Genomic DNA, 23,744 nt, shown 5'->3' on the forward strand with positions numbered 1-23,744 from the left:
TGTTGATAATCAAATTTTTATTAATAGATAGCATAAATATAAGTATATTTTTACTCCTCATATAACAACTAAATTTGCTGTAGCAAAACTCAAGTTGGATGGTTTCCCGAAAAAAATTGGATTTGTTATCCCAAGTTCAACTCCTGGCAACAGAAAATTTTGTTTTACATTAAAATTATTTTTATTTTTAGAATTCAGCTACCGGAATCATCAAGTAGCGTACTTCTATTAAAAAAAAAACATGAAAACAGGATTCAAGATTTGCCATGATGGATAGGCTCTTTCTCTATAAGCTTCCGGTTTGGAAAACGAGATAGAAAAGCTTTGTTGCGCCTTTTTGAAGGACCCCAATTTTTGTTTCTTTCTGTTTTTCAACAATTGAGATTTTAGATTCGAATTTTCCATTTAGATTATATTAGATTAGTATATCCTTAAATCAAAGAAAAACAAACTGTGGTCCTATTGATTTATGAGTTCGAATAGAAAAACAATAAGCAGAAAGTAAATATGTTGTCAAATTACAGACCACCTTCTTCAACGACAATTGTATACAACAGAAGAGAAGTGGCTTCAACTAGTGAAACCCAGAAGCTGCAGGAAAAATTAGCACCTTCTGAATACTGTACCGTTCTTGGCACCTCCGCTATCATTCACAATCGGTGCTCTTTGCCTTCAGCTATTGGGGGATGCTTTCCAAATACTGCTTCACGCGTGTTTGGTTCATCTCAAATATGAATGGCATTCCCCGTATCTGCGCAAGATTCATCATTTACAGAATATCGTTTAGTCAAGTATGATGCGATCAAACTACCCGAAACATGTGTTATGTGAACTAGAGTGTAATTCTAGTGTTTGGCTTGAGATTATTACGGCAGGAAAACCCCAATCTATTTGAAACACCATGGTCTATCAATGACTTAGGATGACGTACACAATGTATTGAGCATTTTGATCACCAACCCAAAAATTTGACGAGTATAAAAACGAATTTTGAGGTATGACAATCAAGACTTGTGCACAGCCTCACAGAGACATTGCACAATAAACAGCTAAGAAATTCAAAGAAAAATGAAGTTTTAGCAAACAAAATTGTAAGAACATACCTCAATCAAGCAACTTGAACTGAGGCTTAGACTCTGTCCAGGGGCTACTTCCTTGCTATTTACCGAGATTGAACACTTCCCAAGATTTTTCAGATGGAAGGATCCATCTTTATCCATATTTATCATTGCCTAACAAACATATTAAAATTAAATAATTTTTTGGGTTTAGCAAGAAGACGTAAACAGCATAATCAGAAGACACCTAAGTTCAGGCCTGTCATTGCTATCACGATTTAATGAGCTAAATCCTAAATGTCTTGAGGGATTTCTTTCTACCACATCATTGAGAACACTACTTAGAACAAACTTTCCCCACTACTTAGAACAAACTGTCCCCACTCCTTATCCGGCATGTATGTATAATCTTTATTTCCAAACCTTTGGAAGGAAAGAAAAAAGCTAGTAATTGCATCACTGGTATGGTGAATATGTTAAGGTGGTCAACAATAATATTACCTGTTTCCGAGAGATCTTATTACCACGCCCGTCTCTTCCCAAGTCAATGTCAACAACAGCATCGTCTGTTGCTCTACCCAATAGAACCTGCAGATATAGATAGCTATTCATTCACATAATCAACCCATGTCTGACATAGACTTATTGGACCATCAGTTTTCAATTCTTCTTTTCGACTAAGTCTGCACATATAGCAAAACCTAGATGGATCCTTAATATTCATTATGACAGTGATTAAGTTATACACATAACTCTTGCTCCATAATTACATCACTTCCAAATGCAGCTATGGGGTGAAAACCTCCCAACCCCAGTTAGCAGGAAAAGAGAAAAGAAGGGTCCATATGGCAATCGAAATACCTCGGGCTTCTTAATGTAATGCTTAGAATGACGTCCATACAAAATGGCAAAAGCTCCATGAGATGCAATGGCTCTTTGCAAATATGAATAAGCACACTGCTCCAGCCTTATGATTCTCCTCTTAGCATCCTCATTTTGATATTTTGAGACTGCACATAGAGAACAGCATAAAATTACAATTTGTAAGGCATATTGATGCAGTGAACCTACATCACATATGAGGCAATCGCTTTACAGAAAATATTAGTTCCGTGATTAGGAATGTTCTAATGTTCTATTTCAAAACATATCATTTAGTATGAATGCCGTATCATCTGTCAGTGAAGCATGAATGCCACACAATAAACACACTCATTACATTAATGCACACCATTTATCCCAGGATTTGATAGGCAGAAGAAGGGAAGTACCGATAAGATTACGTTAATGCATGCCATTTTAGAGGATTTGATTGGCAGAAGAGAAGTACGGATAAGTCTGTATAAAGAAAATAAGTAATGAGCTGGTCATTAGATGCATAATAGTTTGACCGAGTATTACCTTCCTCACTAGAACACAAATCCTGGTCATCTGGGTCCAAATCCATATCAAGTACCTGCAGGTGGAACAAAAGTCAATGAAACTATAAGATGAATTAAGAAATTGATAAGCAAAGCAAATCTATCAACACGATGATTTTCATTTTAGCACTAACCATTGCCTCTATATCCGAATAACATGGTATATCATCATCGCTCTCAAAAAGCCCCAGTTGATCCGATGTATCGGGATTTAATTGTGGTTCAGCAATATACATGGGCAGCCCTTCTGTATGTAATGATATATCGTCTCTAATTGTAGCTGATGGATCAAGCTCCTTTTTAATGACACCAGAATCTGGGTTCTCCACATGAAACTCAGTTGAGTTATAACTGAGACGCTTTTCCGATACACTTTCTTTAGTGTCTTCCTTCAGTATTCCAGGTTGAACACTTGTACTTGGATTGGCTGAATCAATTTGGCCCGGACCTTCACCAACATGACCTGCACTCTTAGATGCCACCTCACTGGGGACATCAGACAGCTCAAATTTCACCCCGAAATTACCTAGTGGAGATTTTCGACCCTTTTCTTGTAAGAAATGTGATCCTTTAATCTGACAGGTACTATGTGGTTTTCCAAGATTTTTTCGCTCTTTATGCATAAAGCACGGCCCTGTGTCATTATTTCTCTTATTAACAGGGAAACCACTAGTGGACAAAGATATTGGCTTATTCCCTTCAGAAGTTGATGAACGATTTGGTAGAAAAATATCACCATTGCATGGGATTTCTGGGTCCTCGGTGTTTAATGTGCAGCAGATAAATCCATCCCTCAATTCAGGATTTTGATAGTTCGAAGCTGTTGAAGATGATAGCATCGGAGTGTCTGAATGGCAGACTATATGTTCATCAGCATTTGGGGATCCTCTATTGTCATCTACCACTCCAGGATACGCACTAGATGGGTTCATGGAGTCCATAACTGGAGCTACAGATGTTTCTGGCTCAGTTTTGACGATTGTCTGTTCATGAAGAACATCATCTTTCGGTGAACTCAACAAAAGGGAGCTCAGGCCATCATAGTAAGACTTATTAATCACATCTTTTCCATCAGCAGTCACAAGCATGAGCTCCTCATTCGTAAAGTTTAAAAGTGAATTGGACAATTCTGCCAAATAACCTTCAGTACAAACAGGAGCTGCAGAACTCTGGAAATCACAGCATGGCATTTCAGTGGCCACCTCCATCCCAATATGAGCATCATTCTCTGTTGTTCTTGCCTTGTTAGCCTCGATATTTTCATGAAGTTCAAAAGAATCACTGGTGCGTATATCATTTTCTCTAAGATCAACATCAACTGGCATAGCTGGAAGTGGAGATGAATACTCCAAGTTGTTAAATAATGCACCACTGTCTGAAACAGGTGAATTAAAGGCCTTGTTCCCTTCAAACTCTGTGCACATGTTTCCCTCGTTGCCAGTAATTTGATCAAGTGTAAACGGAGGTTTCATTCCTAAGTCATTGGCATTGAACAGGCTGCAATCTGGCAATCCCTCTGGATGATTGAATTCATCCACCTCAGATTCATTCCATGTCATAATATCTTCATGGATATTACCTTGTTCCATATGAAAATCATTCCCATCTGGGTTCTGGAGCATATGAAAAGTATCATCAGTGCCGACATCCATCAGATTTTGCATTGCATCCATATCTGATGTCTCGAGGCCAAAAGGGGCTGAGATTGGATCTCCATTCATGCAATTTCCGTAAAGAGGCTCATCTCCATTTCCATCATAGTTGTTATTACTGGGTGCAACAAGAAAATTAAGGCCCATGGAATTAAACGGCTCGTTGCAAATCCTTTTACGCATTGCATAGTAACTACTACGAACACTTTCAGCTTTTCTCTTCCCGGATTCACATTTTTTTCCTTTTGAATTTCCTGCCCTGTCAAATGGAACAGTTGTTGTGGAACTCTCAAACTCAATCATGCGAGAAGAAGCATCTTCAGAAACTACTGGATCATACAGGAGAGAATACCACCGATCTTGCAGTTCACAAACAGTAAATCTTCGAGAAAAATGCACTGCACCTTTAGCAAGTGACTCCAAGGAAGCACCATCCTGCAAACAGAGCAAAAGAGTACCAAGTCCAAATATAACTTTCGAGAATACTAAATTCCTGATAAACTTTCCTTGTATGACAAATATAATTACAAAATCAAAACCGGCATTCTGAAAATGACCAAATCCTAATTTATTTCCAAAAGGGGAACCCGGGTAGTTCCCCTCCGACGCAACACACTTAACAGAGGCGATTACTTGTTAATTCGACAAAGATACAGCCTACCTCAGCAGGAAAACCAGCAGTGACAATTGTACTAGCACAGAACAACATAATTTCAACTGTATTCACCTTCAATTGTATCTAGCATTTGTCCAATTTATCGATTCTGTTTCAATAATTTCAATCTTAAATACGAGGATAGCTAAACCCATAACATATTCAAGAAACATAAACCCGAAATTCATTGTTCAAACAAATCGAATTCATAACACACTAAAACCCCAATAATTTGAAAACCCAAAAAAGAAACAAACATCATACGTATAACGAAAACAAATTACCAGAAAAATCCAGGTTAATAATACACTACGAGGATGCATGAACATCAGATTTTCCGAAAAAAGGGAGGAAATTTAGAGCCGAATACAAACCTCAACGGCTTTCTTGAGCAGAATATCATCCGCGGGAATCCACTGAGAGAACGGAGCGAGAGCACCCATGGTGTCCGCCACCTCCCTCTCTCTCTCTCTCTCTCTAGAGCGTGCTTGTTCACGGAAGCATGGAAAAAGCTTGAAGAAAGGGGAAATTACAAAAATAGGCGGAGGGAAGAAGGCCTTCGTGGCGGCTGGAGGGGTTTTTGAGGGAAACACAACATACAAGGAAAGGATTTTACAGAGGTTCTGTGAAACGTGTACGGCGGCGAATTGAGCGATGGGGGCACGGCGCCGGGGTCTCAGGTGACTGAGATAGGCGGGGTTTTAGGGGTTTAGTTGGGTGGGGCATTAGGGCACGTGCCAACCCACTCAGTCGTCTCTCTCTCTCTCTCTCTCTCTCGTGTCGTGCAGGTGAGAGAGAGTATCTCAGTGCTTACGGTTTACTGGGAATTAAGGAAAAGGATCGGTAGGGGTCTTAGAGATCCCGTGATTTCACAAGTTCATCGTCAATTGTGGGTTAAAAAATTATTTTAAAATTTAAAATTTAAAAATAAACATAAATATTATTTATTAAAATTGCCCAATATACAATAAACAGAAAAAATTACGGATTCCTAAGAAAATCCTTTTACGGTTTACTGGACTTGTAACCGCGGACTCCTATGCCCTTGGTTGACCATTGACTCAAGAGTCCCTCCTCCAACGCTAAAGTAAGATTTCTCCGTGTGACGGAAAAACAGTCCGATACACAAGTGTTATAATACAATTTGTTAAATTTTGTATTTTCAGTATTCAATTATTTATATATTGACATTTTGTCCATCTATCGTGTTCTCGGCAAACTAAGAATTTTTTCAGCACTAAGAAGTGTCCTTTCTTTTTTATACAATAAAAAATATAGGTTTTTTTTTTTTTTTTGATTTGAAAGATTTTCCAATATTCACATGTTTAAAGAAATAGAAGACCACACTGTACCGTTTTCTAATAAATGTTAAACTTATTTGTATTGGGGCGTTTTACTCCTGGTCGAGAGATGGTATAATATAGTCTCTTAGCATAACAATAAATTTGTGCACTAAATTTTAAGTGTTGACACATTGTTGCGTGGACGGCAAACAAATTTGGTGAGTCAATTTTTGTGACTGTAATCTTTTTTATATTTTATGAGGTGAGAAAAGGAATGTCTTTTGGTATAAGAAAGAATAATGGTGAAGTGACCAAATTTGTTACCAAAAGCTATGATGGAGAAAAAGAAAGTTGTGAACTGAAAAAAGAAGTACAGCAAATCCAGTAAGTTTCAATTGTGTTGGGTGTCAACACTCCCAAAAAGGGCTTGTGGTGCTTTTCTTATGATTTAAGTTCAATTTTACTTTTTGCTTCTTTCTTGAAAATGACAGGGTTGTTAATAGTGTTATTTCGCGTTTATTTAAGCTTTAATACCTAAAAAATTAAGATCAGGTCAAATACGGTAGCTAGTTAATCTTATACGCTCTTTTTTTTGTCTCTTTCCCATTATTTCAATACCTAAAACATTAAAAATCAAATCAACTAGGGCTACTCGGTCTAAGTTCAAATTTTCTGCACCGAAAGCCCTTTGTGGCTTATTTGTGATTTATTTATTGAACTAACATGCATTCTTTTGACTTAATTTATCCTTAGTGTGGTTTTTTTATTAAGGAGATAAGTAGTGCAGAAGATTTGAACATGGTCTCAATACCCATTCTTTCTTACATTTTTTATTTATTTATAAATTTCTCAATTAAATAAACAAGCATATTAATCTTGAATTCCTCTCAAAAAGGAAGAGAAAAAGGAAATTGAATCCACCAAACATGATTTACGTGGACCGTCATGTTCAGAAGAAGTTTAAGAGGCCCTGTGTTATATTACATTACCCGAATTTCATGGCTAATCTGCTAAAAATGGCGGTTACATAATGGGCCTCGACAACGGAGGCAATGGCCCAAGTGGTTCATTGGGCTACGTCCTTACACTAACTGACCCGAGCTTAACATGCTTTGATGGGTCTATTGTCGTTTCCTATAACAGAAAATCCCTAAGGAAATGGAACCAGATCTCTTCCTCCTAATCCATTAAATCAATAAATTCGTGCTATTAAAGTTTGATTAAACGGTTATAAATAGGAGCTCATTTTAAAAGTTATAATAAGTTCAACCATTGGATCAAATTTTAATAATACGGATTCTCTAATTTGATGGATTAAGAGTAAAGAATATGGAGATGATACCTTTCCAAAGGAAATACAAAAGAATTTCATCTGAAACGAATAAATGCATCACACAAATTTCAAATCCACAAACAAGATTTTAAGATTAACCAATTTTTTTGCAAAATTACTCGCAAAACCACAGAAACCACTGCAGTTAATGGCCAATTTCCAAACTCCACATGCAATTACTTTCTGTTAACACATTATCTCATATCGTATGAAATTAAATTAATTCGTTGGTAAAAAAAATTAAAATTATATAAAATCAACGCACCTGAGTGGCGTATGTTCGTTGGAACAGGCTATTTTCCGCATTGAGCTACAAAAACAAAAATTCCAAAAAATGAGCTGAAAGTTGAAAATAAAATTTTGAAAAGAGTGAGTGCAACGATTACGTCTTTGAATTGAAAGAGGCTGAGATTGCCGACGTAGGAGATGGCGTGGCGAGACGACTCGATCGGAATGATGAGTTGCACCAACTGCATTGGCTATGACCGCAGCAAATCCATCATTGGACAACAACGACATCCTCCTCCCGCCGCTTCCGTCGTCCCCATCTTCCCGACATATTTTCACAAATCTATTTTTCTCTCCGATTTCATCCTGGTTTGGTACTGAGGTGTTTCTGAAAAAAAAATGGGTTAAAATAAAAAAGTTATGTTTGGTAAATATTTAACTTCATCTTTTTTCTTCTTCACAGTTTTGGGTGGAAAAATTGTGAAAAAAAAGAAGCCAAAACACAAAGCTGCAAAACCCAACTTTGAAAAACCAACTTTTTTTGCTTCCCTAGCTTCTGCGCAAACCGATTTCGCAAGAAGCGCTGAGGCCTTTAATGAAAATTTCCATTACCCAAAATGGCCTTTAGCAATTAAATAAATTATACATTATACCCGTCGACTTCATCGCCGACCCTGCCACATCTCTCTTCCGTCTTCTTTGACTTTGAGCTTCTTCGGATTTCTGGGACAAGAGCGGCTAGAGGTTTGTTGGATTTCTGGGTTTTGTCAAAATTCGGGGCCTTTTCGTCGGATTTATGGGCTTCGTCAAAATCTAGGTTGCACAAAGAATGCTAGATTTGCACCATTCTGCTTGACACCCAAAATCTCAACGGGAAAGCCTTAACGCCTACGCTGCTAACTAACACCAACGGTAAGTCTTGAAATCAGAGTTCATCCATCTTCTGCGAGTGAAGACGAAAGGCCACTTGGGTTGGACCCAGAATGAGCTGAGGACATGCTGAAAGCTCCAAAACAAGGGCGGCGAGTGGAAGACGACCAAGTGGTGGTAGTTGTGGGCAATAATGATGACGATGAAGCCTCTAACATGGAGGGAACTCTCACACAACTTCTCCCAAATCTCTATCAAAAGAGCAGGGATTGTGTTCGAGGGATTACGATTGGTGTTGCTGCGGTGGTGGTCTTCGATAAGGCAATGGAATTTTTCGGCGACCCAGCCTTCCTTAGGATATGGCAGAGAGAGACAGAGAGATAAGGATGAGAGAGGGAGTGGGCGGCGGAAGAGGAAAGAGAATACAGGTTTTGCAAAATAGGAGAACCGAACCTTGAAGATAAAAAATTATGATTCCATAATAAAAGAAAAGATAAAGAGTAATAGTTGTACAGTAAATAGATGTTGGATTATATGTTGAATGTTGGATTATGATTTCTTGTTAAACGTTGTATTATATATTTAAGATAAAATTTATAAATATTTTTATTTTAAAAATAAAGTATATTTAGTAATCCATCTTTATTTGTTAAGAAATTAAATTAATGGCACTTCCTTTTTGGTCATTTCACATAGTCACAATTGTGTTACATAAAAGTTTACTAAACACTATAATATTGTTTTTTTTTTTTCTTCCAAAAGCACTTTTACAAAAAAGTTTACGAAACACTCTATTATTTTATGTCACAACTGCTTATTCTCACATCACAACATTTTTTTTCAAAGCACAGCAATACCAAACCAGCCCTTCATCTAATGTCAAACTTTTTCTTTTTCTTATATTTCCTTTTTTCAAACCTTTTACTTTACGTTGCGGCGTCGTTTTAACCTGACGTGGCATGGGAGTTTGCTTAGGATCACATACGCGCGCAGCTGAAACGCAGCGTTTCATGGAAAATCATTCGAAATGCTTGAACATACTAGTCCAATCCAATGGTTCTGTTGGAATTGTCAACGTCGTAATCACGTAGTTTTCCTCCCGCCTTTCGGATCTGCAGAAACGATTTACTCCGTTTCGTATGGATACGTTGAATTGGGCCATGAATGTCGGGGCGGCCCAAATTCAATTAAATGACTTAAAAACCTCTTCGAAATGGGATTTTCGCATTAATTCCATTAGTAGGTCCAGGCCCACTACAGTTGGCTACACTTATGAATTTTAATTATTTTGGTGCTATTTTGCCGAAGAATAAAAGATATCCCGTTTCAACGCGATTAGATTTGGGCTTAGTCGAATTGACTAAAATAGTGAGCTTTTTTCTTTGACACAGGTGTATGAATTTTTTTTCTTATTGTTTAGATGAATTTTGTGTCGATTATCTTATTCTGAAACTAGGCTTTTACTATCAGTTAAAAAAAAAAACCCATTCCTCCCCAAAAAATTTCTATAAAAACAGAAAAAGAAAAAAATAACATATTTTTATGATATGTAGGAAAAGAGGCTTTAAATTCAACCCAAAAGTCGAAAAAGGAATTTCATTAAACGTCTTAACATATATTTATTTGTAATGCATTACAAGATATAAAAACAGAAACTTCGAAATGGTTGATGCAATACATTTCATTAACATTTGTGTCCAGTATTCGTAGTTTTTTAGTAGTGTGATTGCATTACAATTTTGACAATTGTTTGTCGCAAGTTACTATTAAAGTTTTGAAGTCCTTCATCCAAACATGTAGATAGGCGTAAAGTAAACAATTTGGCTAGACTAGCAAATCTCCGTTTGCGTGAAATTGAGTTTCGTTCCCCATAATTTAGATCAAATTAAGTCATCTCATTTTGTTAGAAAATAAAATGATAAATACACTTCTTTTGTCATCTCATTCACCATTGTTTAATACTATTCGTTGTTTTCAATGACCGGAAACAAATAGAGATGTGTGATAAGTTAAAAGACGTGTGTGAAAATTATTAAAAAGCCAAAACTGATGTTTTCATTTAGCCCCCTAAGTAGATTTACAAAAAAGTAAGTGGTGGATTGCTCGATGGCCTTATTCTTCAATTCACTACGTGCCGAAATTAAAACATTATCGCTACTAAATCAACGTGGAATATAATTTGTATTAAAGTAGATTTATAGAAATAGTACATAAATGCAAAAACGAAAGTAGTATGCCTTGAAGTCAGGGCCGGCCGGATTGAGGATCATATCATGGCAGACATTATGGCCTTCTTTAAACAAGGACAATCACAAGGATTAGCAGTAGGACCGCAAATACATATGCAGATTACAGATATATATATATATATATTTATATATATATATATACACATATATACTCACAGTCACACAGTGACTGCAACAGAAACCCTAGCAGTAGCAGTTATATATATGTAGGCAGTAGCAGACGCGGATGATACATTTTGGACCACGTTTTAGCTAAACAGCAGTTCGCATGCGGCCTGGCCGCAACCTACTCTCTAAACGCTCCGCCTAGCCCTGCACACTCTGTATCTATGTATATAATCAATAATATATGTATATTAGTATGAGGATACGAAGGTAAAAGAATTCTAAATCGGTGAAAAGATAAACTTTGTAAAAGTCTTATAACTTATAAGAGATTAACTACTTTTCATACTGTTAATTAGTTTTCCAGTGAAACTTTAACTGAATTAGACGAAATAATAAACCCTAGCCAGCTACATTTATAATACTTGATCTCATAAATACTGCTAGCCTGCTAGGGTTTTCTCCATCCACCTATAAGGATATGGAGGAGATGGAGGGATGAACTCCATGCGCACACGGCGGAGAGCTACAACTCGATATCATGCCCATTTCGTGTCCCCTAGCTACAATGTGATCACACTTGCTTTTATGATTTTTTACAACCCTTTTCGGGATCCTTGTTTGCTTTAATCCACTGTGCGTTAATCTGTATTTATATAATAACCCCCTCAACATATTGCAGTTTATTGGGCTTAAACACAGGTTAACTCTATAATATTCCATTAGGTTTGTTAATTACTTAACTCGATGGGCCGAGAAGTAATTTTGGTAAGTTTCCAAAAGTAATGTTCTCGCATCTTAATTTGTACTCAAACTTGACTCCCTTTTCTTATGTTGTATATATAATACCTCATATTTAGAGTAGAATTATCTCTCATCCTAATCTTTATTTCTTCATTATCTTCCTATTTGAACCTATACGATTAAGTTACGTCAATATCTTTTACTAATTTTTTTATAAAAAAAGAAGACAAAAGGCAAATTATGAGAGGAAACGAGGAAAAAAAAAAAAAGTAGAGACCACACATCCAGTGGTTACTATTACTAACTGACTCGTGATCTGATAATTTTGAGCACAAAGCCAGAAAATAAGGGTGATTGATTGCATATATTGTAGCAGTAGTGCAGTTTTAGGTCAATAAAGTCGTGAAAGAAAGACACCCGGAGAATTCGAATGACAAAGTAATTAGCAGTACGAATAAGTCATTGATCAAAGTTACTTAGTATTACGTTATAGTGATATTTCTTTTCACTCGTAAGTTAGAGGTCATAGATTCGATTCTCGCTAAAGGTGAATTTGAACTACATTATTGCTAGTCTATTATGAGGCTAAACACACCCCATTTTCATTAATGTAAACAATATCGATTGTTAAAATAAAAAAAATAAAAAAAAAGTCCTTGATCAAACCTTCATTCAACTTCTGTGGGTCTACACAAATACTGTTTATTTGATCAATATTCATGTGTCAATGTTTTCAAGTACAATTATTTTCGGTGATCTTGAAAACGACATAACACAGCCACAGAGGAAGTTCCAAATACTAGATTAGTACATTAGTTTAGATGATCGTGATATCTGTTTTGGGGGGTAATTAAGTATTCTCAAATTGTTTTGGCCGTGGGAAAGGTAGACTGTTGTAACAGTGAAACGACTTAGCACATGTTCAAACTAACCCTTTTGTATAAATCTGAACTTAGCCAAGTTGATTTGAACAACATGCTCTTTCTTGAAATCATCATCTTGTAAGTAAGATAAGTTTAACGTAGAATATATCGGTTAAACAAAGATAATCATTGAACCGTTCTTATTCTTCAACGGCTAGCTGTTAACGTACACACAGATAGAGGGATGTAGGATGATTTTATAAGGCTACCCACCATTTTTTTATAAATTCGGAAATTAAAAATATTGACATACGAGAGATTTGGGAGGTCAAATCATAGATATTTCCTTCAACGGTTGTTTGACTGTGAGCATTTCAACATATGTATATGTGTGTGTGATATATAAATACATGAAAGAACCCTTCTTTCTCCTCATTTTGCTGAGCTAAATTATGACCGGTCAAATGCTAAACAGGAGGGGTCAACAGCTAAGGTTCATCTTTTTCTTGATGCAGAAAGTGAGACACTGCTAGGTTAAACTAGTTCTAGGGTTTACAGAGATGATTTTCAAAAAAAATTTAATCATTAAATTATAGTAAAAAATAAATAATTAAGATTTAACGGTTAAAAATCTCGAAAGTATTCATCGTATAATTTTTAGTATCAATACAAATCTAACTTTTTTCTACGTTGTCATAGATACAAAGAGGCAACATCCGCAGAACCAGACAATTGCAAGGGAACCTTTCCACACCATAATATTGTACTCATAAAAATCCTACTTCCTTTTTTTTAAGTGATCTCCCACTCCCCCTTGTCCTCATGCACTCCATCAATTGTTTCTATTCGTTGATTTTGTTTTGATTGACTCAATTCCGAGACTAGAAAAAGAGAAAAGCGCATGAAGATAAAAAAAAAAATGTGAAAATCACTTCTAGTTATTTTGTTATACACAAGCGATATTCATTTGAAAACTCATCTAAACTGTAAGTGAGAGGATTCCAGGAGAAAGCACATCGTTTTTAGCCGTTGCACCTACGCCCACATCTACTTTGTACTTCCCCCTTCAATAATTAAGAATATTTGTTTTCTTTATCATGACCTCTAAACGTTACCAATTATATATGCATGCTTAGAGGTGACAAATCAACCAATTGAATTCTTAATGGGTACTCGTTAATATCTGTTTAATTTGATATCACCGTAATATAGAAATGAGATTGGTAGTAGTGATAATGGTGTAATGTGAAATCATAACAAATGAATAATGGTTCATGAATAAAAAAATCATAAACAAATGAATACGTAACAAAATGTATGTATATATAGAACAAGATTACTGTTTTATCCGACGGTGGAGGATGAGGTTGCACATGTTAGGGTCAGAGAAATTATACAAAACTAAGGAAGTTTGGGAAGCTTTATGTTTCTTTCGCGATTACCAAATGTAGCAGTCTAGGGAAGCGTCATTAAAAGATCCTATTGAAACATGCATGCTATTTTGTACCTCAGCCTATACATATGATCCCCATTATATAGTTACGAGTAAATTGTAGCAATGGTCCCTCAACTTTAATCGAATTGGAGCAATGGTCATTCAATTAAAAATTCATTACATTGATCCCTCAACTTATTAAAATGTGTAGCTATAGTATTTTTCATCAATTTTATCAAAATTTTGTCAAAATAAGTTATGTTGGAATAACCATTTATATAATTAGGATCCCTCAACTCATCAAAGTGTGTAATTATGGTCCTTTTTGTCAACTACGTCAAAAATTTTGTCAAAACGTGTTATGTTAGAATGACCATTGCTACAATTGGGTTAGAGTTGAGGGACATTTCTCTAGTTGAATGAAAGTTGAGGGAGCAATGATAATAGATTTTTAGTTGAGGGATCATAGCTACACGTTTTGATGAGTTGAAAGACCAATGGTAATGAATTTTTAGTTAAGGAACCATTACTCCAATTAAGTTAAAGTTAAGAGACCAAAACTACAATTTACTGTATAGTTATATATAGCATGCATACATATATGTTTATATAAACACATCACATGCACACAGTTGAAGAGTTGAGCTGCATTAAGCATTATGAGCTAATGCCCAGCAATTAAGCTGGCAGGATATATGGGTCTTTACGATGCATGTCACATCGATCCACGCTTGTCATTTCAAGTGCCCAAATTTTGCAGTTTTGCGGGCAAGTAGTTGGCGTTATTGCCTTTATGATTATCCTTTTACGTAGCTAACTAATTAATTGGCTCATCTTACACATACCATCTACACACAGGAGAGAGGGCAGGGGATTTCGCGTTCACTGTCGTCGTGGCGTTACGATTTAATAAAAATTAATTTATATTTCTTTCTATATAATATTGTATTATCAGACCAAAACATTATTGTCGAATAAATTTAGGACGCTATCACCTTGAACTTTTGAGTTTAATGGGAGTATTTTTCTAGACCTGGACCTTCCATGCCATTTCATCCTATCTTTTTCCCTTTCCTTTTGTTTTGAAGAACTTGATGGATTTGGTAGGACCGAAAAGAAAACAGGAACGAATTTAAATTCAGAATATTGTTTGGGTAACCAAACACGAAACCTAGTTATTCATCCGGCAAGGGAACGGATAAGCTGGAAAAAAGCGGCTTCGAGTTCACCACCACTCTCAGAAAGCGAATTCAACATCAAACCCAGATATCATAACCTAAACATTATCATAAACAAATAATTTATATGCAATGCGCACATATTCAAATGCATGCCGCACAAAACAAGTAATTAATCAAACCACACCCAAAAAAGCACGATAAACAAATGGTTAATTTAGATTAATTCTAATTTAATTTGGATTATTAACGAGTGATCGTCATCATCATCGATAAGAGTTATCCTCATCAAAATAATTAACCACGAAAAATCGGAGCTGAAATTCGAACAAAACCAAACATCCCTGTCCATCCAAATATAAATTGTCCTCGTCGTTCATCAATCGACGTCTCGATCCAATTCGCCACCCTAGCTAGCTAGGTATTCTTCTACTTGGAGTGCATGAGGTTAAATTAAGAAACTTAAAACCATGATAATCAGAACAATTAACATCATCAGCTAGACTAATTAAGCTAGTAGCTAGCTGACAAAAAGAGATTTTGGTTAAAAGGAAACAAGCAAATCAAATACTGCCTATGTTTTTTTTGGGTTTTGGGTTTTTGGTTTTTAAGACCTGGGAGGCGGAAAGTATTGCGTACCAGCCATGAAAGCATTGAATGGAGCTGGGAAGAGAGAAGGGTCAAGCAACGTAGTAGACGGATTGCCAGAGGTCCCGCCGGCAGCCGCGACTGTTACAAGATTATGTTGCTGATGATGATGTGGATGACCTCCTCCTCCGCTTCCTCCTCCGTCTTGGTGATGATCGTGGCTAGTACCTTGACCGCCCGAGGAGCTCTCACCTCCTCCTCCAGAACTCGGGTAATACTGACCATCCATGCCTTGATCGTACAGAAGTCCCTTGAACACATGCCCTCCGATGTTGACAGCCGTTTGATACGCGAATTGCTCATCTACATCGTCCATTGCACTTACTTTTACGCAGCGGAACACCGCCGGTGAGCTCACTTCTGGCGGAAATGGATTCAACTCCAACCCTAGAATTTGTTCTCCACCACAATAAAGAGAAAAATAAATAACGATTCATTTTTATATATTTATAAAGGTTAACTAAAACGGAAATATATGCAGATTGTGGCGAAGAAAATTCATGGGACTTTTTCTTAGTCAGGTTTACTAACAAACAGTGAAAGAAGAAGAATGGACTGAAAAGCATGGAGAGTGGGTGGCGGGGTGGATCCGATGGAGCTCACTATATTCCGCCACGCAAACGATCCATATCGGATTCGATGGCAGAAAAAATTCCCAATGAAATTTTAGATTTAATTTTGTCCCTTAATTCCTCGACCTGTGATTCACACTCGGTTTAATAAGCAACAAAGTTTCTTCAAATTTCTTAATAATGTCAAGCGATCGATTCCGGAATTTCAGTAGATTGCCTACTAAAAAATATTGTTTATAATTTATAATTAAAGCAAAAGTTTTGGTGCAATTTTCTTATATATATTTGTTTGTATTGAAAGCTACAAGAGTTTTACCTGACGTGTCGGAAGGAATACGAACGCAGGCAAGAGAGTTATCTCTCTGCCTTTTGGGGTTTTCACCTCGATACTGTATCTGCTGCTCTTGCTGTTGTTGCTGACTTCGGTTTTGTTGTAAGGCCGAGAATTGTTCCTGCCGCTCCCGTCGTTTCGCGGCGGGAACCCACGTGCTCTTCACGTGTGTTTGACACTGAAACCCTCGGCTCTTGCAACAGGTCCGGCACCTAAGGTGCGGACAGTCTTTCTTCGCTTGGTTCCCGCAGTCTTGACAGTTCATGCCGCCGCCGCTGCTTCCTAACCCTCCTCCCCTCATCACCGTCAGCCTCAACCCTGCCGATAGATCATCCGCCGAAACGCCGTCGTTATTGTTGTCCAAGTGTCTACTGTTGTAGCTAGGATCCACTCCAAACGAGTAGTAGTTCAAGTTTTGGTGTGGATGGTATTGTGACGGCCATATCTCAAACCCCTTGTTGTAGATCTCGGCCTGCGGCTCGCCTGTTGATCTGTACAAAAACAAGTTCCCTCCTCCTCCTCCTCCAGCCGCCGCTTCCGCTGCTACTCCTCCCACTCTTCCGCTCTGATTCCCTCCCTCTTGTTTGCCGCGGCTATTCGGACTTTGATCTCTCCCTCCTAAGCAAAACAAGCCAGCCATTTTTCTGATAACCTCAATTTTGGGTACAAATCCATATTAATTAAACCACAACCTGGGTTTCCTTTTTTGACCTTGTGATCTTATCTGTGCGCTATTACTGTGCGACTGTGTGTTTTAAATTAATCTCAGCGATCTCCTTACAGGGTAGTTTTTTGCAGCTTTTTGAGGGGTAATTCTTGGGAATATTTTAATGTTAGGGTAAGAATACTAAGACCTACGGAGAATATTAAGGAAGGAAATTTTTTTTGGGTTTTGTTGGGGTTGGGTAGGGTGAGTAATTGGAAGGGTTTAGAAATGAATTCTGGAGGTGTTGTCGTGGAGTTCGCAGCAATAACAATAATAAAGGCACGGAATTAGAGCCCTGCAAACGCCGCCATGGAAACTGCACCCAGTCTGCTCTGCTCCTACTACTGCTCCTTCCCTTCCCTCCTCATTAAGACAACTGCCCCAACTTGCCTCTCTTTTTCTCTCTCCTCCCTTACTTTCTCTCTCTAAACCTGTCCACGGTATGCGAGTTTTAGTGAGAGACTGTGAGCGACTGGGTGATCGACTAAACCATCAGCGAGTCCTCCTTCCAGTTCAATGAACCTTCGCATGGCTCGATCCCAGTCACGTATCCTCACTAGACGGTCCTCGTTCATCCACATGTCGCTGTATCAGCTTTTGCTTATTCGTCATTGCACCGGAAAACCCGCTTGCTACTTTTTCTGACCATTCCACGTAATTAAATTTTTTACCCATTTCATTTCTCAATCTACCCCCCAAAAAAGAACATTATATATCAGTAGGAATTTGGTTTATCCAAACATAACATGTTACCTTACTTTACTAGTATAATTGTCATTATTAAACCATGACGCCACAGTAAATATGAACGTGCTTTTTTTGCATGTTTCTCTTTTAAAACACAAAGATATCTACCCTTTCATCTACGATTATTATGAGATGTAGGATAATACAATACGTAGTTTGTGTTTCCTAACAATTTCTAATATGACATCCGCATACGGCTACACTGCATGACAGACCTATATCTAAACACCACGTGTACTTCAGGCGCCCATGACATTGTCCAACGAGTTTCCCATACACCATAGAAAACATCTTATTTTTTGGGTAACGAAGTTTAGATCGAGATTGACGAAATTCTAAGAGAGAGGGGGGGGGGGTCGTTGGATGCCTCGTATTTCATTAAAAATTCGTCGGGTAATCATTTTATGATTGACAAATTTATACAAATTTTTTTTGGTGTTTTGTGATTTATTTTAGGAGGCTGTAATAAAAGGTCAACATCTCTGATGTCAATAGTTAACCGAGTTAGGCTGGAAGGACTGTTCCTATGTACTGTAGCACATTTGGCCCCCAGCTCCATGTTGGTTATATGCCAGCAAGCACTGCCAGCAAGCACCGAATTCATATATATATTTTTTTCATTCCGATCTTGTACGTTTATCGATAACATTGATCAAAACAATCGATTTTAATTTTGCGAATAATATTATACCCTAATCTAAATTACGGAATTTGAGATTTGAATTTTTTCTTGGAGTAAAAATTAGATTTGGACTTTGTTGTAAAGAGCTATTGTAATTACTATTATAGTCAATGTAATTGTGTTCAAGTCCAAATTTTTTTAAAATAAAAAAAAACGATCAGTTAATGGGTTTGTTATTGTAATTCACTTTTTTTGGGGTTAGAAAAACTTATAAAGACATTTCAGACTCGCTTAACCATCATTATGTAATTCATTAGCACTAGAAATTAAATTGAGGACATGTTGTGTCCAATATTGTAGCTGGACACAATATTGTATGTATTAGCAAACGTTTGCAATTGAGTCTATATATATATATATGTGGGATTAAATCATTGTCTAAATGCTTGAGTTTTAATTTTGTTTTTAATATGTTGTTGTCCCTTGTGTTTCAATTCTACTGTTTTGGTGCATGAACTTTTTGGGTAGTGGTGTAAAGACGTCTGTATTTGAATAGTACTTTTTTGCACAAAAATATATGGACAGATGAGACACAAAGGTGATACCAAAAAACCAATGAGACACAAAGGTTATATAAAGATTTAAATTTTAAAATGTACAGATCTATCAGTGATAAAAAAATCTATATGTTACTACCTCACTAGCAAATACAATAAAACAATTAATCACTGTCATATTACTTTATATTCTCTATGGCTCCTGGATTGAAGGGTATTTTTTTAGGAAAACTAATAAAAATGGTTTGAAAACTTTAAGTTTTAATGATAAGGGCAACATAAAGGATAAAGTGAATAGTACCAATATTGACTTTTTAGTGTAAAAATGTGGTTTTTCGTTAAAGTGAACAGTACCGGGAGCTTTTCGTTAAAGTTCCCTATTTTTTTTTATTTTTTAAATTTAAAATGTCCTCAAGTTCTATGAAACATCAAAATGTCATCGCTAATGGTACATTTCATGGTAACTCATACAGTTCATTCAATTAGTCGGTGATTATTAGCATTAGGTTAAGAAAACGGAAAAGTTTGAAGTCATAATGCCGTGGAATGATGAAGAAGTTCTATCTACCACGACAATCGACAATTTATAAATTTAGTTATATAATTATTGTCAATGTTTATCTGTGTTTTTCGAAGAAAGTTGAGGGTCACCATAAAATTAATTAGTAATATGAGAAGTAGCTCAATATCTTAGAAGCAAATCCAGTGATGTGGATCACGTGTGACCATTAAACTTTACACATGGGACAACCTGATTTGATACTATGAATAAAGTTGAGGTTTCACCGTAAAACCAATTGTTAATATGAGATCTTTTATAAGTATACACAAAATCCCTCATTTTCTCGATATGAGATTTACTCTCAACACTTTTAAGTTTTAGCTAAGCAATGTATTAAGGTGATTAATTGCGTAATAGATAAATCAAGTACGTGAATGATTCATTGCCACCTTTAGGTCAAATGAAGTTTTCTCCGAGCCTGTAGGTTAGTAGAGCATGCCCCACCCGCAATGGGCAGATGGTAAAACACCATGTAAAACTACAACCCTTGAAAGCGTTCTTGTAGTAGGAGTTTTGTACAAGAAATCATGGTTTACCAATAAATAACCATGAGTGGAAAATATATATTACCAAGTAATTACCATGAGTGGATGCAAGAGAAAGCATTGGATCAAACGCTGGGTTCATAAAGATTAAAAGGCCTTTTCATCAAAGACGATCACGTGAACCCTCCCAAATTAGTGCCCCCTAATTATTGGATTTCAATTATTTGATATAAAAAAGTACGGACTCCGGCCGCCTTAGCCGCAGTCGCGCCGTACGCTGACCTTGACTCTGGCAAGTGAGGCCCGTTTAAACAAAGAAAGCTCCAAATTTCCATCAATGTTTATTAGCTCAACTTTGAATATATTTAGATCAAGTTAATTAAGCTGCATTTTAGTCAAAGAAATACCCCAAAATATAGGGTAGAAAAAGTAGACTGGGGGCCCGTGGCAATGGGGGTCTTTGACAAGCAACTAAGGTTTGTTTGGAATCGCTTATAAGAATGTTAAAAATGCTTTAAACAACATTCGATGTAAAATGATAAAAGCGTTCATGGTTACTGAACAACTTGTGTGTTCATAAGTTATCCATCAATATTTATTAAGTACTTTAAAATGCATTTGCATAAAGCAATTAATTACTTCTTCAAACTTTGTTATGCTTATAGCAAAAACGCTTTTAGCAAAAGCACTTTTGAATACAAGCACATTTAAAAAAAAAAAAAAAAAACTTTCAAACAAGTTTAAGTTGAGTTGAATTACATCATCTGATCATCATACGAGTAACGTTATATACAAACCTTTTTATTATCAAGTTTTATGCACCGAAATATTGTGTCAGTGTCGTTTATTCAAATTTGAATCCGCTCTGGACTTGTGATAATTATAAATTATGGTGTAAAAGGGGACAATATTCAATGTAAAAGGGTTGAGACTGATTCCCGGAAAAAGAAACAAAGAAAATAATTGGAGATGATGAATTTATGTATGTGGAAGTCCCAATTATTGTGTCTCAATGAGTCTTTCTTTCACTCTCGAGCCCAGTGCTTTATCCTTCAAGTTGACTCTTTCCTTTTCTTCTTTTTCTCTCTCTCTCCCTCCTTCCGCCGGATGTCAAAAGCTCAGTTTTTACCAAAGAAGGGCCATGCTCTCTTATAGCTTCCCCTCTCAACCTCAAATATTCATGCTTAACCTATACCCACGTGGAAAGATCATTACCCGTCTTATTTTCTTATCAAGATTTTTTTTATGGACGGTGCTATTTACACACATTTTTTTCATTTTTCACATATTTCATGTTAATTTTTATTCTTTGATTTTTTTTCTTTAATTCATTCGCACCGGTGGTTGAAAATTGAGAAGTGTGTGTGAAACATTAAAAGATATATATGGATAGCATCACCCTTTTCTATAATGCTCAATTGACTGCTACTCCATTACATGTAAACTATTTTATATTAAGTATTTTAAAATGAAATTGTTATTGTCTCATCAAAATAATTATTCGACATTATTCCATAATGAAAAAGAAAGCAGAGAATGAGAAATGCATGATTATTATTCTAGAATTCTAATAACAATTATTCATTAAATTTGCATCACGCAATCGAAATTATTCTCAATATTGCACCAAACATATGTGAATAAGATGCGCAAATATAGCTAGTTAATATTACAGTCTAATGATATTTCTCCTTATTTATAAGTGTGTAGTTTTAGGTTCGGTTCTCGCGTAAAGACGAATTTGAACTACATTATTATGGTTAGCCTAATGTGAAGCTTAATCCACTCCTTCACTTCCTTAGAGTAGATAATATCGTTTGTTAAAAAAAAACGCAATTATAAATTGCATGTGTGACTATGGATGGGTTAAATTTACCAGTTCACTCATTTCTTCTTGTTGTTATTGGAAAATTTAGCAATTTTTCCATAATTATACACACAATTTAATTTGGCCCTCTAAATTTTCAATTTAGTTATGAATCTATCTTCAATTTTCCATGTTAGTCGTATCAAATATTATGTCATATCAAGTATTATAGTAGATAATATCGTTTGTTAAAAAAAACGCAATTACAAATTGCATATGTGACTATGAATGGGTTAAATTATACCCTTTCACTCATTTCTTCTTATTGTTATTGGAAAATTTAGCAATTTTCCATAATTATACACACAATTTAATTTGGCCCTCTAAATTTTCAATTTAGTTACGAATCTATCTTCAATTTTCCATGTTAGTCATATCAATTATTATGTCAAATATAGAATTATTTCAGTCCATGTTATACATACCATGAACAAAGTTGAGATTTCACTCTAAAATCAATTTGTTTTATAGTGAACCTCAACTTTTTTTCTGTAATCAGAGCAGATTGTCCCACATGTGAAGTCTAATGGCCATACCCACTACATCCCACCCTTGTGTTGTCCATGTGTTAGACTTGAAAATTCATCACGTATGAAGATTCGTGTTGACAGTTGATTGACATCGGGTAAAGAATGAAATTAACTAAAATTTTTTAGGGCTAAAAACGTTTGAAAGTTGAGAGAACGTTGGATTTTCTTAATTACATGACTAATACGTAATTACGTATGCAAATGTGCGCCAGCGCCAAAGGCCAATGGATATTGGTGGTCCCCGCACTATATTTGTAGGGTGGATCCAGCTTGAAGTTGGGGCTGGGGTCTTAGTGGCACTGCATGTGGCCACTGCCCGACATGATGAGAATTTAGATTTTAGAGTGAATATTTAGAGGGTAGGTTCCCCTTTAAAAAGCAGATTATTGAATATTAGCCGATAATTAAATGTCATCTTGTCTCCCTAAAAAGGTTTACAAATCCATGAATCCTCCTCTGCCAAAGGCCTTCAGCCTAGAGCAAACAGACACAAAGGGTTTTTATGCAAAGGACATATAGATATAAAAATGGAAATGAAATGAACCGTGGATGCCACTTGGCTTGTAATAAAAACGCATATTCGGTCGCTCGATGAAGAATTTAATGTTTTTAGCTAACTGAGTTGCATGCGGCGCTTCTCAAATTCAAGACAATGGGTTACAGTAATCTTCGTCAATGGAAATTGGGCCTAAGGAGGATGCTTTATGAAGGAACTAGGCCTGTTTAAAAAGAGAGTATTTTTTCTCACCACCATTTAGTGTGATGTACGCTCACAATCTTATTTGTCACTGTTAGATGAGTTTAAATTTTGAAATTCGTATAGTAGATAAGCACGAATCTCGAAATTCAAACTCATCTAATGATGATAAAGGTCGTGAACATACATAGTGGGAAGCAAAAATGCACTCGTTTAAAAATTAGTTATGTGCGCCCGGCGTTTAGATACCTAGAGTGACCGCTCTTTTGTGCTCGAGTTCATATGTTTTTTTTGGAGGTGTCAAATAATTATAAATTGATCATGACATAAACTCAAAAACACAAAA

General features: G+C 36.3%; 2 protein-coding genes across 4 annotated transcripts; both read right to left on the reverse strand.

Moving 5' to 3' along the window:
- Positions 1-436: 436 nt before the first annotated feature.
- Positions 437-5,665, reverse strand: LOC103450424 (uncharacterized). Of its 2 annotated transcripts, XM_008389767.4 has the most exons (7): positions 5,161-5,665; positions 2,614-4,566; positions 2,460-2,514; positions 1,920-2,068; positions 1,560-1,646; positions 1,104-1,232; positions 437-751 (listed from the first exon to the last, which is right to left on the reverse strand). In XM_008389767.4, exons 1-7 carry the CDS (start codon positions 5,227-5,229, stop codon positions 677-679), a joined length of 2,517 nt encoding a protein of 838 aa, XP_008387989.3. In that variant the 5' UTR covers positions 5,230-5,665; the 3' UTR covers positions 437-676. The 2 variants fall into 2 exon arrangements, with proteins under 2 accessions (XP_008387989.3, XP_028950147.1); XM_029094314.2 differs by lacking the exon at positions 1,104-1,232.
- Positions 5,666-15,275: 9,610 nt separating this feature from the next.
- On the reverse strand, positions 15,276-17,889 carry LOC103450425 (protein EXPRESSION OF TERPENOIDS 1). Of its 2 annotated transcripts, none has more exons than XM_029095024.2 (2): positions 16,611-17,889; positions 15,276-16,121 (listed from the first exon to the last, which is right to left on the reverse strand). In XM_029095024.2, exons 1-2 carry the CDS (start codon positions 17,263-17,265, stop codon positions 15,682-15,684), a joined length of 1,095 nt encoding a protein of 364 aa, XP_028950857.1. In that variant the 5' UTR covers positions 17,266-17,889; the 3' UTR covers positions 15,276-15,681. The 2 variants fall into 2 exon arrangements, with proteins under 2 accessions (XP_028950857.1, XP_008387990.1); XM_008389768.4 differs by having other exon boundaries at positions 15,276-16,109; positions 16,611-17,813.
- Between the last annotated feature and the right edge of the window lie 5,855 nt (positions 17,890-23,744).

The sequence above is a fragment of the Malus domestica genome, chromosome 15 (genome assembly GCF_042453785.1).
Source record: "Malus domestica chromosome 15, GDT2T_hap1".
Taxonomy (NCBI): Eukaryota; Viridiplantae; Streptophyta; class Magnoliopsida; order Rosales; family Rosaceae; genus Malus; species Malus domestica.

Bases quoted from the DNA above. Each gene is read 5' to 3' on its own strand.
- LOC103450424 (XM_008389767.4), bottom strand. From the start codon at position 5,229: ATGGGTGCTCTCGCTCCGTTCTCTCAGTGGATTCCCGCGGATGATATT. The intron at 2,515-2,613 runs GTTAGTGCTAAA...TTCCACCTGCAG, and splicing joins ATTCGGATATAGAGGCAATG to GTACTTGATATGGATTTGGA. The intron at 1,233-1,559 runs GTAATATTATTG...TATGTTTGTTAG, and splicing joins ATAAGATCTCTCGGAAACAG to GCAATGATAAATATGGATAA.
- LOC103450425 (XM_029095024.2), bottom strand. From the start codon at position 17,265: ATGGCTGGCTTGTTTTGCTTAGGAGGGAGAGATCAAAGTCCGAATAGC. The intron at 16,122-16,610 runs GTAAAACTCTTG...ATTGTGGTGGAG, and splicing joins TATTCCTTCCGACACGTCAG to AACAAATTCTAGGGTTGGAG.